At 50.6% G+C, this 13,492-nt stretch overlaps 1 protein-coding gene across 1 annotated transcript; it reads left to right on the forward strand.

Moving 5' to 3' along the window:
* The first annotated feature begins 3,892 nt into the window (after positions 1-3,892).
* CXCR5 (C-X-C motif chemokine receptor 5) lies at positions 3,893-10,551 on the forward strand. Its single transcript, XM_062594643.1, has 2 exons — positions 3,893-3,931; positions 9,475-10,551. Exons 1-2 carry the CDS (start codon positions 3,893-3,895, stop codon positions 10,549-10,551), a joined length of 1,116 nt encoding a protein of 371 aa, XP_062450627.1.
* Positions 10,552-13,492: the final 2,941 nt, after the last annotated feature.

Raw genomic sequence — 13,492 nt, forward strand, 5'->3', positions numbered from 1 at the left:
ACTCCTGCTTTACCACCCTTAACTAGTAACTTCCCAAACGGCTCTGTGCCCACTGTTCAGCCAAAATCTGGAAAGACCAGACCCACTGCCTTTAGCTATGAAGCTGTCAGTCTTGTAAGGAAGCAGGAAGCAGCAGGTGAGCGTGTGACCGTCTACCTTTGGTAAACGTCGATCACGTTTGATACTGCTGCTGGTTCAGTTCCCTGCTCTTCGGTTTGCAAAACATGTTCTGAGCAGCACGTGTTATTTGGACTGGAGTGACAGGTCTGTGGCGGACCACATCACGGTGCCTGCCTTCTCATTTGTTATTCTTGGCTCCCACGGCAGCACTCCTGCACGGAGAGGTACACGGATCATCGCTACTAGACCTGCAATTTTGTGCTCCAATTCTTCCGGTGTTCTGGCAGAGAGATTACACAGTCACTAGCCGTTAGTCTGCATTTTGCTTCCACCTCAGATATGGTAATTTCCATTTCCACATCCTCGCTTCTCATTAGCCATCCTGTCTTTGTACCTATTCTTTCCACAAGCAAACGCAAAAGGTTAATTCAGTCTTGGGACACTTCCAGAGATACTGAACTTCCCAAAAGACTAAAGGCGGTGGAGGGTGGGGTGAACAGCAGAGAAACACCTATACGCACTGCACATGCATATAGTGCTTTGATGATGAAGCTGCACTTGCATCTGAAGCTACCAAAGTATTGTTGTCTATTTACAGATCCCTAAAATAGGGAGGAGAGGGGAATGTAACACCAAAAACAGAAACCACTAGCCTTGATGACTTCTCTGGTTAAAAGAAGCAGACTCTATCGCTGACCTAATATCAGAGCTACCAAAAAAATCTGTTTCCTGAGAAAAAGCCTCATGTGACTTCATCATGTAGTTGTTAGAATGATAGGAAACTAACCCACAGCATGTGGGAGCTAGACTCAGATATTACATGTTTGAAATAGTTATTTCTTTTTGTTATATTTAGTATTCATACAAAGATTTTGAAGAATTGAAGCACAGCATTAATGTAATCTTAAACACTAGCCTAAAATTCTGTCAATTCTGACGTTATTTCAGTCTTTTCCTGCCAAATGTTTGTTTCAATTTTTCCAAGCTGACACAAAGAAACATGGAAACCCATTTGTTTTCTTCATGTTGCTGTTTTTTTCCAGACCATCACATTTTACAGCCATTTTTAGATCTGTGTTTGTCCCTATGCTCAACTGGAAAACACATGCACAGTGTGCTGCTGCTCTGTTTTCTCCCTGTGAAATAACAACAATGAAAATTCTCTCACTCTCCTTTTTTTTTCTTTCTTTCTTTTTTTTTTTTTTTTTTTTTAAGTATTTTAGTATATCTTGCCAAGTGTAGCTGGGGCCAAGCTATGGTGATTCCAGAAAGGTGCAACCCCCATGAAAGTGTCAGTCAGAAGCAGAGAATCTCAGTTACAGACTTTCTTCTGTTGTATTTCCTTTTAATGCAAAGGGAAGCAGCTTGTCTTTGATCAATTTTACAAAACCATGCAGCCAAAATTCTTGCTCCCCTCCAGTGTATTGATAGAAATGGTGCCTCTGAGTGCCTCTGTGCATGGGACGTGCCCCCAGCTCGTGCCTGTTGCCCTTTGATTTCCAGCTGCTGAGCTTCCTTGGGATTCGGGATTAGCCGCTGCTCTTGGGAAGGAGCAGCAGCTCTGGGCGCCATGCAGGAGGGGCAGTGTGAACTAAGCCCTGCTTCCGCAGCAGCCAACCACCCAGGCAACTCCATGGCCCCAGGAGCCCTCAGCTGGCTGCTGCCGCGTGCTCTTGCAGCTGGAGGAAGGTGCCAGACATCGTTCCCTGGAGTACGGAGGGCTCCCGTAGTGTGAAGGGGCGTTTTCAGCCTCCCTTGAGCTGAGCTTGTCCCTCCGTCTTGGTAAAGCCTCTGTTCCAAGCAGCACAAGAGAGAAAGAAATCTGAAAAGACCGGTTTTGTGCCTTTGAAGGCCAGGCTGTACCTCACCTCATCCACACCATGCCAGCTGGCTGCCTGGTGGCCTGATCCTTGCCCAAGCAGAATCCAGGGATGCATTGGGGGCCAGTTCCCAGCAGCAGGAACCGTGCGGCCTCTTCCCCCAGGACCGCTGCTGATTTCTCCAGGGCCTGCTTGCGTTCCAGACCCTGCTGTGGCCAGCGCAGCATTTCAGTTGAACTCCTGGCGGGTCTAAGCATCCTACTTTGCCATGAGATTTACAGGAAATACAGTCTGCAGTAATGTTAAGAAAAAGAATAAACGACAACCTAGGTAGCACATTAGTAAATATGAGTAACATATTTACTATGCGTGGGCAGCGCACGGCTTGCTTAGTTAGGGTAACAGCGAGTAAGATGACCAGAAACCATCAGGTGTGAGGAGACTGAGCAGCAAGAGGCGAGCTGGGCTTCTTGAGCGTAGCTCAGGAGGACAACGGAGGTTGCCGTAAGCTGGTCAGTAGATGTGTGTCAATTATACCCAGAGGAACAATTGCATTCAAGCTGAGAGTGTGTTTATCCTCCTTATTCCAATCTGTGTAATTCAGCGTTAGCAGAATACCTTACACAAGGTGGCATAGTTTTGTGCTAGTGGGAACACTAGAGCAGCTCTGCAATGAGAGGCACCTGCGGTGCAGACCCAGAGCTCAGCCAGGAGCTCCCACGGGCAAACACCAAAGCATCCCTCAGATATTTACCTCTGAACCCTTGTAAGCTTTTCTTCCGTAATATGCTGCCCACCCACTGGCATCCTCTGAAGTGACATGACTTTAAATCTGAACTTCCTTTCTCTTTGTTTATTTTTCTTCCATGCTCTTTCTTTCATATCCCATTTCCTGCATTTCACATCGCAGCAACACCTGGATCCTCTAGGTCACATCTGTGTGGCAGCAATCATCTAGTCCGTGTACTGTGTGATCATGATTTAAACTGCTCGTGCCTCTCGCTTTGGGATGGGCTCCCCCTCCAAGGAAGGGCTGTGTGGAGCACGCCAGTCCCACGGGCTGGCTCAGGCAGGGCACCCCGCCAAGCCGAGCACACCTGCCGCCCACGTCCTCCCTCCTGCCACTGCTCCGTGTCCTCCCATGCCGGAGCGCTGCCCAGAGCACGGGCAAGTGCCCGCGGAGCACCCTCCGTGACACAGGGAGGAATGATGGTACCATCCCCAGGGCAGCCGCATCTCTGCTCACAGCCGCCTCAGGGCGCTCCTCTGCCAGGTCAGGGTCACCGGCTCCCCAAAGAACAAATCCAATCAAATGGTGCTCCCCAGAGGAGCTCCCTCCTCCGCTAATTGAAGTCCCATCAGGAAAAGGAGAAGAAAAACAGCTGCAGGTCCCTGAGGCTCCAGCAGATAGTAGGAGCCAGAGGCAGAGTGCAATGGCCATGCAGAGCAGACTTCTGCATTTCCTTGGGCATTTTGACCATCTTGCATAGTGCCAGAAAGTAAGTTGCCCGAACCTGGGCAGATTTCTTGTAATATCGTCCCCTCAGCACCTTGCTCTGCAAACCCTGCCGGGTTTTTCTGGCTTTAGGCCCTGAGGAAGGCAGTTGCCATGAGCCCTTGATGTCTGCATGGAAGAGCTAACACATGCTTTGGGGCTTCGTTGTTAGAGATCAAAGGAAGCATCACCTCAACTTTACCCTAAACTCAACGCCTCACCCTCACGCTTTACCCTAAAACTCAACGTACAACACTTTAAACCAAAGATGATCAAGCTAGATACTAACCTTCTCATCAGATGATAGGTCACTCTATGTGTGGAGCTCATTTGCCTTGCAAATACTCCATTCTTACAGGCTGGGTCCCTCCCCGCTCACTTAAATGACTAACTCCACCCCAGAAAAGAAGAACTTTTGCTGAAACTGCTGGAGGAGAGAGATCCTGCCCCTGAAACCATGGGGCCTGTCAGCTACTCCTCAGAGACCTACGACTTGGTGAGTCGGACCTAGTTCTGCTCGGCAGAGCGGATAGCTGGGGGAGCAGGTAAAGCTGGGTGGCCTCAGGGACCAGACTTTCTGCGTGTCTGGCTTCCGCCTCATCCTTTTAGGAGAGATGGACCTTGAGCCAGTCACGCCATGCTACTGGAGCTTGTGTCCCTTAATTCTGGACTTGGCTGATGAGGGACTGCAAGCAATGATGCTGAGCCAGTGTAATGCCGTGGTAGCTAGCATGGCCTAAGGATGTAAGATATTCCCCTGTAGGAAGTTGCATAGCTACTGGAACCATATGTTTAAAGTGCTTTCACATGTGCTGAGCCCGAGCGCTGTCCTCGTGTGGGGGCCGAGATGGCAGCCCCTGCCGGAAGGGCCAGAAGGGTCATGTGGACGGCCGGACGCTCTGTCCTGTGCTGCCAGCCTGTCTGAGAGAGCTCCTCCTCAGGATCCGACGGAGAAAGTGGTCTTCGCTGGCTGTCGCCTTGCTCTTTGTGCAGTCATTCACATCGACACAATGTGGGCGTAAAACACTCAGATTCAGAGTCGCTAGCATTTTGTAGCGATTCTCAGTGCCATAAATGACTGTGCACAGTGCAAAGCCCTGGAAATCTCATGTAGTATCTTTAAATAACAGGAATAACAGGGCAAGCCACAGTGATTTCCCTCTGCGTGTGAAAAGCCTTTGTGTGACTCTATACGCTCCTACCCCTGCTTGCTTTCTCCAGGAGCAGGCTGCCTTTGATCCTGCTGAAAGAGGAATACACAGTGCATTTATAAGAGAGGAACTTTAAAGGGGAAGATAAATTGCAAATACTTCTCATCGGGACTGACAACACCATACCGTCTGCCCTGTAGTGCTCTCCCCTAAGTCTATAAGTGAAAGACAACAGCTGTATCTTCTAGAAAATATCATGCTATCCAAGGGGAAGCATGCAGCCATGCTCTCATTAGGCTGTCTGTCCAATGTGGCAACTCAGAGTTTGTATTTTAATACAGTGGCTCTCTGCAGAAAACCTCAAATTTTGTTTAGTTTCTGTTGAAAGAAAAAAGGTAATCTTAAGTTTTCCCAGTTTTTCTATCCCTTCTTTTTCCTCACACACTGGAGAAGAGTGAGAAGAAGCTCCTAGAAGCATCATTTTTTTCTGATTCACCTAGTCTACAAATCCTCTGTGAAGCATTCGTGTTTCCTTTGGAGTTCTTTGCGGAGGGCATCCTTGCTGAGCTCCGCTGCCATTCAGTGGCAGCACTGTTTGGTGAGAGGTTCAGCCCAAACCCACTTTCTCATCTCCATGTGGGTTCATCCCTTCCTCTGGACTCTCCACTGGAATCTGCCCTGCAAACAGAAAATCAGCTGAGATTAACTGGGCTGTCCATCTGCCATCAGCATGTCACAGGCTGAAAACCAGAAGCTGTTCGTGGCAAAACAATGTAGTTTTGAACACAGGGAAATTAAGCAATGCTGGGATTTGTTCCTTGTGTACAATATTCCCAGAACCTTAGGTTAGCAGCTTTTCCTCCACTGTAAATCATTTCAAATTATAAAAGAGACCCCACCTGAAAGGAGAAATTCAGCTAATTTGGGGGCCAAGGGTGACCAGACATGCGCTGCACTAAGCACATTTCCATATCTTTTCTCAGATCTCATAGGCTGGGAGTTTGCAACACCCATTTCCCCTCTCCCTTTCCCGAGAGCACCTGGTTTGTCTCCCTCTCTGGAAGAGGCTATGTGGGTCACACATGAGCCATGCCACATTTGCTTTGGCAGTGCTGTACGTTGCCCTACTTGTACTTTGTTGTTGCATCAACAGCCCATCCTGAGAGGGCTGCAGCAAAGGCCTCCTGCCAGTTACATCACGGCAGCGATATAAACCTCCCCCATATGGCTCCCAGCATGCCAGCAGCAAAGGAGCCATTGACCAATAGTCCAAATGTGGAATGAAAACGATCAGAGCAGCTGTAATGGAAGCGCCTTTACCTCAGCACTGCCCAGCACATACAGCAAGGGCCGAGTTGAAAATCGGGTTCTACACAGGACTAGTTATCCACATAACGTTATGGAGATGTGACATACCAAAACCTTTACCTCCATTCCTCTGTAGAAAAAAAATTGTTGCCAGTTTAACCTTTCTCAGCTGCACGTTAGGGAATCAAATTGCAGAAAGACTACTGAGAGCTTCACAATGTGCCATGAGGTGCTGAAGGTCAGTTTTTGTTCTGGTGAGACTGACGTGACTCAAGAGCCATGCAGGCACTTGCATTTCAGGGATGTGGCTTTGCAACAAGCTTTGCTTTTCTTCATCCATTTCCCTTAGTTCAACAGCCAGGGACACGAGGAACAGAAACTGTCAGTAACTTGCAGCATTCCATGCTGATGTGAGGAGTTTCAATTTTAATTCCTTGGGACTGAAATATGCTTCTCCAGGCCCTGGCACCGACTAGAAGGGAATGAGTCACGTGGAAAATCCCTAAGAGTGTGCAAGGTGCTTCTCTTTTACAGCCAGCTGCTTTGGCTGTTGGCAGTTGCAGGGAACTGAGGAAAAGAGCTGACATTCAGAGACCTGACTGCCTTGGAAATGTGGGTTGGAGGGGAAAAACAGGATCCCTGGACAAAGAGCATGGAAGAACGTACTTCCCACTGTCATGGCTCCTGGCATACACGGTGCTGCTCGGTTACAGGGAAAGGCCATACTTTGCGCCCCCTCCTCCCCCCCCCCCGGTCTCTGGCTGCTACTGTATTGCAGGAGACCTGTGCAAAGCCTGCTGGCAGGCACACACTTCCCTTCTGTATGATCCATCCCAGAGCAGATCTCTGAAGCAGCAGCGAGTGGCAAGCACAAGCAGCAGCCACCCCCTGCTTCCAGTCCTAGAAACGAGAATCACAGCAGAGAGCACCAAAGCCTTGGCTTGTCACGGTCGGGGTTTCTCCTGCCACTTCGATCCCTGCCCTTCCCATCTCAGCCTGGACTCTTGCTTTTTACAGTCTCATGTTTGTCTCAAGTTAGTGTCTGTCCCCTCCCACCCACACTCGTCGCTCGGAGATGCACATGAGAGGACGTCTTAGACACAGCTCAGTGCACGTTTCCCCTGACAGAGGCGAGTAGCTTACAGTAAAAGCCCTACCTGTCATCTTATCAGCAATCAGATGGTGCCTGATAGTGGCACTGAGCCTGTGCCTCTCCCGCTCTGACTATAAGGTGATGCTGCAAAACGCTCCGTAGATGAAGGCGCTTAGCAATCTGTGCTACAGAAGCGCCCGATGCAACACCGGGCATCACTCCAGCAGTTGGCCCAGCCACTGCACATCTTTTCCCATTTCCCTTTAGACCTTGAACCTTCCAGGCTCTCTCTGCTTTCATTCAAGCACATATTTCCTTTGGTGTTTTTCAGCATGGTCACCCCCGAGCTCTGAGCAGCTCTCCGTGCCAAACTGCAAAGATTTTTGGTTTGAGGTTTTGTGCGGTGGGAGGGGACATCATTGAGAAGGAACTTCAAAGGCACTCGGCTGCGGGCGCACTATATCCACAATACCGCAAGCATAGAATAACAGCTGTTGTTGCACATGGCCAAAGACGCTTAGAAACAGGAGCCCCTGCTGCACCAAGGATGCCTCTATCAAGCCACAGGTCATGTAGCTGCAGGATGACTGAGAAAGTCCCCTGGCACTGGCCTGCTTCGGGTTCAAGGATCTTGCCCTGGCCAACAAATCACCACATTTCTGTGTGTATTGCTAGCTCCCAACACAGTGCCTATGTAGGTGCTAGATAGGAAACACTCTCAGCACAGGAAGAGAAGAGATTGGGAGGGTTTTCTCAAGGCTTTTCCCTTTAGCAGTAATCCCCAGTCTTCACAGGCATGAGATGAACTGGAAACATAGCTATTCTTTGTGCATATGACTGCAGCATGTAAGTGGTTCTAGCAAAACAAAGCAGTTAGAGGTGAACACTGCCTCAGCAATGCCACTTCTTTACCCCAGGCAACAATATGCAGAGGTGGCCAGCACACTGCCTAAGGAAGACCTTCTAAGAGAGATGCACACCATCACCCTTTTCCAGCTGGGGCAGCACAAGGCTCTTCAGTCATGTGGCTCGCCAGCACACGTTGGGGTGGGTGGGGGAAAGTGCCCATAAATAAATAAAATTAGATCTAAAACTGTTTCAAGGAGGGGGGGCTAATATTTTTAGCTGGGAACTTTGGCCGATGGGGGAAGGAACAGCAGGTGCAAGCGGCTACAGCTGGCAGTGAAAGGTATGAAAGCAGCAAGCAGAGACTTCCGCTGTGGTTGAAGCTGTAGTCTCAGTGCTAGTCTCCAGAGAGGGTGTGGGTGGGGGAGCTCAGAGTAACTGCTGAGGAGCTCTTCCCATTTTGTCAGTAGCATCTGAACCTGCCATGAGCCTCCAGTGCTGCTCTTCTCCCTGCTTGGCGACATCTCAGCCCTTTGCTTTTGTGGGTACTCAGCTTCTGCAAAGTGCCTAGGGTCTGCACCTACCGGCTGGTGGTGGTCTCGCCTCGCATGGCAGCCAGCTCACCAAGCTGCTGGGCTCGCATTTCATCGCAGCTCGGAGTGCACACCCTTTGCCTGGCTGGGAGCTACCCCAGGCCCGTGCAAATCCCAGCTGCGGCAGCTCCGTCTCGCTTCCCTTGCCGGGTGTCTACCCAAGTCTGAGGGGCTGTTTTCAGACTGCCTTTACTGCACTGTCTGTGATTGGTGCCCAACCACGGGGTTTACCAAGACAGCAAATTTCTCTCCTCGCTACATCCATGGAGCTGAGGTACCTCAGATGCACTGCTCCAAGCCGTGCTTGAACACCTGTGCCAGGACTTTCTCTGCATGGGTGGAGAGCAATTCCTAGCACTCCTGCGCACGTGCAGCTGCTGTCCTGGCTCTGCAGTGCTGCCTCTGGCAGCTCTGAGGTCCCCAGGGTCACCTCTCCGAGCAGAGCTCCCTTCAGAGCAAGCGAGGCAGCACACTGCGGCAGCCCAGTGTGCTTCTCTTGGTACTGCACAGCCCTCCTCAGAAAGTCCCTACAGCGGTCAGAGAAGGGCGAAGAGGGAGCAGCAGAAAGGAAGGGATCAGAGTACCTGAGTGAGTCGGGTATGCCCAGCCTGTGCCACCGGCAGCTGGACAAATCGGGGAGGCTGAGAAAAGCAGAGTTCTGCACTGGGCAGCAAGGCGGCTGCCACCAGGGGCCAGCTCGGCAAGAGGCAAAAGACGAACTGCTTCTCTAGCTACCAGAACATCCCAAAATATGTTAGTTAAAAGCCTAGCAACAGGGGATAGAAGCAGCCCCACTTTTAGAAATCAGGGCAACCCTCTCCACGCACTACTGTGCTGCCGGGCACTGGGCACTGCAGGAACCTCCAGGCCATTGCACTGAGGGCAAGCACCATCTCCTCCTGCCAACAGGCAGCACAGCCAGGTGGCAGGACTGGGGGATGCTGTGCTCCATGCCTGCCTGCCAGTCCTGTCAGGTGCAGTCAATGGACTGGACTTTTTCTGCACAGAAGCTCCCCTCCTGTAACCAGACTCTCTCTCTGTTCCCCAGAGCCAGGTGGAGTTAAGTGGCTACTATGAAGCTGAGAACACCACCCCTTCTCTGGACGGCTACTTCTGCTTCAACCCAGCCTCATCTGTGGTTGGCAACCAGAGAGATCCTTTCAGAAAGATCTTCATGCCCCTCGTTTATCTGCTGATGTTTGTGTTGGGAACTGTAGGCAACGCCCTGGTCCTGGTCATACTAGAGAGGTTCAAGCGGTCTCGCACTACCACTGAAAACTTCCTCTTCCACCTCACCCTGGCCAACCTGGCACTGTTGCTTACCTTCCCCTTCAGTGTGGTAGAGAGCTTGGCTGGGTGGGTGTTTGGGACTTTCCTCTGCAAGATCCTTAGCGCTGTGCACAAGATCAACTTCTATTGCAGTAGCATGCTGCTGGGATGCATCGCCGTGGACCGCTATCTGGCCATCGTGTACGCAATCCACACCTACCGGAAACGTAGAGCTCGCTCCATTCACCTCACCTGCATGGGCGTCTGGCTCTGCTCCTTGCTCTTGACCTTACCTGATCTCATCTTCATGGAAGTCTGGACAGATGAGAGCAACCGCAGCATTTGCTATTTTCCAGAGGCTGGGATTCATGGCAACAACATATGGCTAGCGACCCGCTTCCTGTATCACACAGTGGGCTTCTTTGTGCCCCTGCTTGTCATGTGTTACTGCTACCTGGCCATTGTGAGGACTCTGTGCCAGTCCCAGCGCCTGCAGAGGCAAAAGGCTGTCAGAGTAGCCATTCTGGTGACAGGCGTGTTCCTGCTCTGCTGGAGCCCGTACCACATCGTCATCTTTCTGAATACACTTACCAAGCTGGAAACCTTCAGCAAGGACTGCCTCCTGGAAGACCAGTTAGACACGGCCATTATGGTGACAGAGGCCATTGGCTTCACCCACTGCTGTCTCAACCCCATCCTCTACGCCTTCATCGGAGTCAAGTTCCGCAACGACTTCTTCCGGATCCTGCAGGAGCTCAGCTGCATAAGCCAGGAGACCCTGCAGGAGATTCTGGAGGTGACAAGGAAGGGCAGTGGAATTGAGTCTGATAATACCACCTCTATCTCCACTTTCTAACTGAGAAAGGCTGGGTATGGGGTGGAGCTGACCTGAGTCATGCCTTCCCAATGGCACATGTGCTGTGGTCTCAGTCCTGAGTTTCCCAAGTGTCCCCACCACTTTCTTCGCTCCCCAGGAAACTGAGGTTTAATAGCCACTTAACACCAAACTGCTGTGAGTCACTCTCCCTGGTTCAAGTGCACAGAGGAATCTGCCTGGCAGCTCTTGGCAAATGCTGGCTCTGTCTGACAGTCACTTTGACAGAGTTGGGTGAACCCAGGCAGGTTAAACTTGATTTTGCCACCTCTCCCTCAAAGAACTGACTGCAGGAGCCCTGCACGTGGAGCCAGACACAGGACTGGGCCATGAGGGAGCTGGAAAAAGGAGCAGCCAGGGAAAGGTGGGGTTGTGTCAGTGAGCGAGGCCTGAGGACAAACGCAAGGCAGGTGCCCGTTTCTTCTGTTCAGGCCATTAGAAATGTGTGCAAAGGAAGCAGCATGGCTCACTTACCACAGGTAGTTGGAACGAGGGGTGCAGGTGGGACCAGAGGAGCCATAGAGCTAATTCCAGTAGTTTAGGCACATGGTGCTGGACAGTTTCTGGCTGGAAAATTGCTCCTCCCGCTGCACGATGTCCCCCTTCCCGGCCCTGTCACACAGCAGCCCCCAGCTGTGGCGCATTGACCTTCCCAGCATGGCTCATGCCCAGAGGCCCTGCTGCCGACTCAGAGATTTGACTGCCACAGACTCCTTTCCTGATGTCAGCCTGCCCCGTCCTGCTTGCCTTCTCTGTTTTACCGCTGTTAACAGCTCCAGTGAGTGGACTTACTGAAGTGAATGCCTGCTACGCAGATGTTTTCCTTTAAGGACGAACACTGTCTGAACAGATGGCTTCAGTCTTGTGACTGAGCACAGAGAAGATGCACCACCTATCTCTGTGCGGCTGAAGGTGTAATATCTCTTTTGCAGCAGCTTGAACAGCTCTTGTGGGTTCTCAGAGCAAGGAGTGTCGTTACCCCAGAGTAAGGCAGAACGCAGAAGGAAAAGAGCTAATCTGTATCATTTTTGTTTGTTTTTCACAGGCAGAGAGGGAATTTTGCTTTGCTTTGCGCTGTGCTTTCAGGTAATCTTGTTCTACCTGCATCTACAAGGCTTTTAGAAGTTTGGTACATTCAGGTTTGCACAAAACAAACATGGGTGCTGATCTTGCCCTGAACCATGGGTATCGTAGCTGCGCAGATCAGGGCTTCATGATAACCATTGGCTCCACAATAAGGGTGGCAGGTTTACGCCATCATAAATTTTCCCACTGCAAGCTGGCATACTGGGCAGCCCTAACAGACTTGTTTAGCCTGCGGCTTCCTATTAGGTGTTTTGTGTACAGTGTTACTTCCTCACATTTTCTCCTTAGCTAAACACGACTTTGGCCCAAACTCTGTTATAGTTACAGGTACAAGCCTTCACAGTAGCGTGAACCGAATCACAAGCACGCTTTAAAAGCAGCCCTGCACGTCACCTCACCTTTTAAGCAAGTCCGAATGGTATTAATTCTACCGTGGCAACAAGAGTCGTGTGCTCAAATCACTTCTGTAGCTCAGCCTACTAACAAAATGCTCACTCACAGTCTAACTGCGCCAAATCCAAGGGCCCTCTAGAAAACTAATTGTTATGTAAGGGCAGCTCAAGTGGAGATCTGAGTAAGCTGCTTACAAGTTCTCACGTGAGGAGAAAACTCCCCATGTTTAAGGGTTTTATACAAACCAGGAACAGCCCACCATTTCCTGCAGTGCTGCATTCTGAATGCTGAACCCTTCGGGTAATGGTGGCTGTGGTTGTCCAAGCACGCGCATGCACAGCAGAGGAAGAAAAGCTCTCCGAAGTCAGTCCTGTCTACTGCCACGTTAGTACTGGCCAGTGAAGCAATTGCAGATGTATCATCATAAGCACCTCACTCATCCCTCTGGTTCAGACAGGAATTAGGTCTACACACAAATGTTACTGGAAAATGAACAGTCAGAGTGTAAATTATTACAGCTTCCATGAAGTAAGAGGGAAATCTGCACACAAAAGCTGGGTAAACAGGTTATACGCATCTATTTTTTCCTGTAGGTCTTAGTACTGGCATCCTGGTAAACTTTTAAGTGGTCTATAATAAACAGTCAAATAAAGTCTTTTCTCTTCTTCCCGTGTATCATGCTTGTAAGCAGTTGGCTGCAGTTGTGTCACTTTTGAACGGGAAATGCATCAGAGAGCACTAAGTAGGTTGATCACACGGTTCTGACAAGCGTGCCCATTCGCGCCCAGAGACCACAGACCTTGCACGGCTACACAAAACACTTCCTCAGGTTTCCGCTCAGGTTAGGAGACACTCAAGACCTGCATTTAGCGCTCTGTTTTACAGAGACTCTTCCACTGACTGCAGCGCTTCCTGCCATGGTTTTACAGCATCCACTAACCATAGTGGGAACCTGCCCTGGAATGAGCAGTTGGGTTTGGCAGCCTGTGGCAAGACTTAGCTCAGGGCCAGGTAGATCCTTCAGCGGAAGCGTGCACAGCTGCTCCTCCTGCAGCAAACCGCAAGTCAGGAGTGTATGGGAACCTGCGGCAGCACTAAGCCTCCCTTTCCAGTTACAGGAGAAATGGGCATGCAGTAAAAGTCCCACATCCAGGGCGCTCTTGTTAAGGACCTTGAGACGAGACCACGTCTTAGTTCTCATTAACAAATTCCTATAACACACTATGATCCTGCTCTCTGTCCTGGTCTGGACCTGAAGAACTGCAGCCGGCCTGTCATACAGAGGCAACAAGAAAGCAAGGGGAACTCTCCTTTCGCCGCGCGGGAAATGGCTTTCTATGCAGCAAAACCCTCGGCGTCTCCCCAAGGCTTTCAACACACTGCGTGCCTTGGCCCACACCGGACTCCCTGCCCAGGCAGTCGGCCTGCTGCTGCCTGCCTAAGC

Source organism: Rhea pennata, chromosome 24, assembly GCF_028389875.1.
Source record: "Rhea pennata isolate bPtePen1 chromosome 24, bPtePen1.pri, whole genome shotgun sequence".
In the NCBI taxonomy this organism is placed as follows: Eukaryota; Metazoa; Chordata; class Aves; order Rheiformes; family Rheidae; genus Rhea; species Rhea pennata.

Coding starts and splice junctions, on each gene's coding strand:
- CXCR5 (XM_062594643.1), top strand. CDS start 3,893: ATGGGGCCTGTCAGCTACTCCTCAGAGACCTACGACTTG. Junction 3,932..9,474: donor CCTCAGAGACCTACGACTTG/GTGAGTCGGACC, acceptor TCTGTTCCCCAG/AGCCAGGTGGAGTTAAGTGG.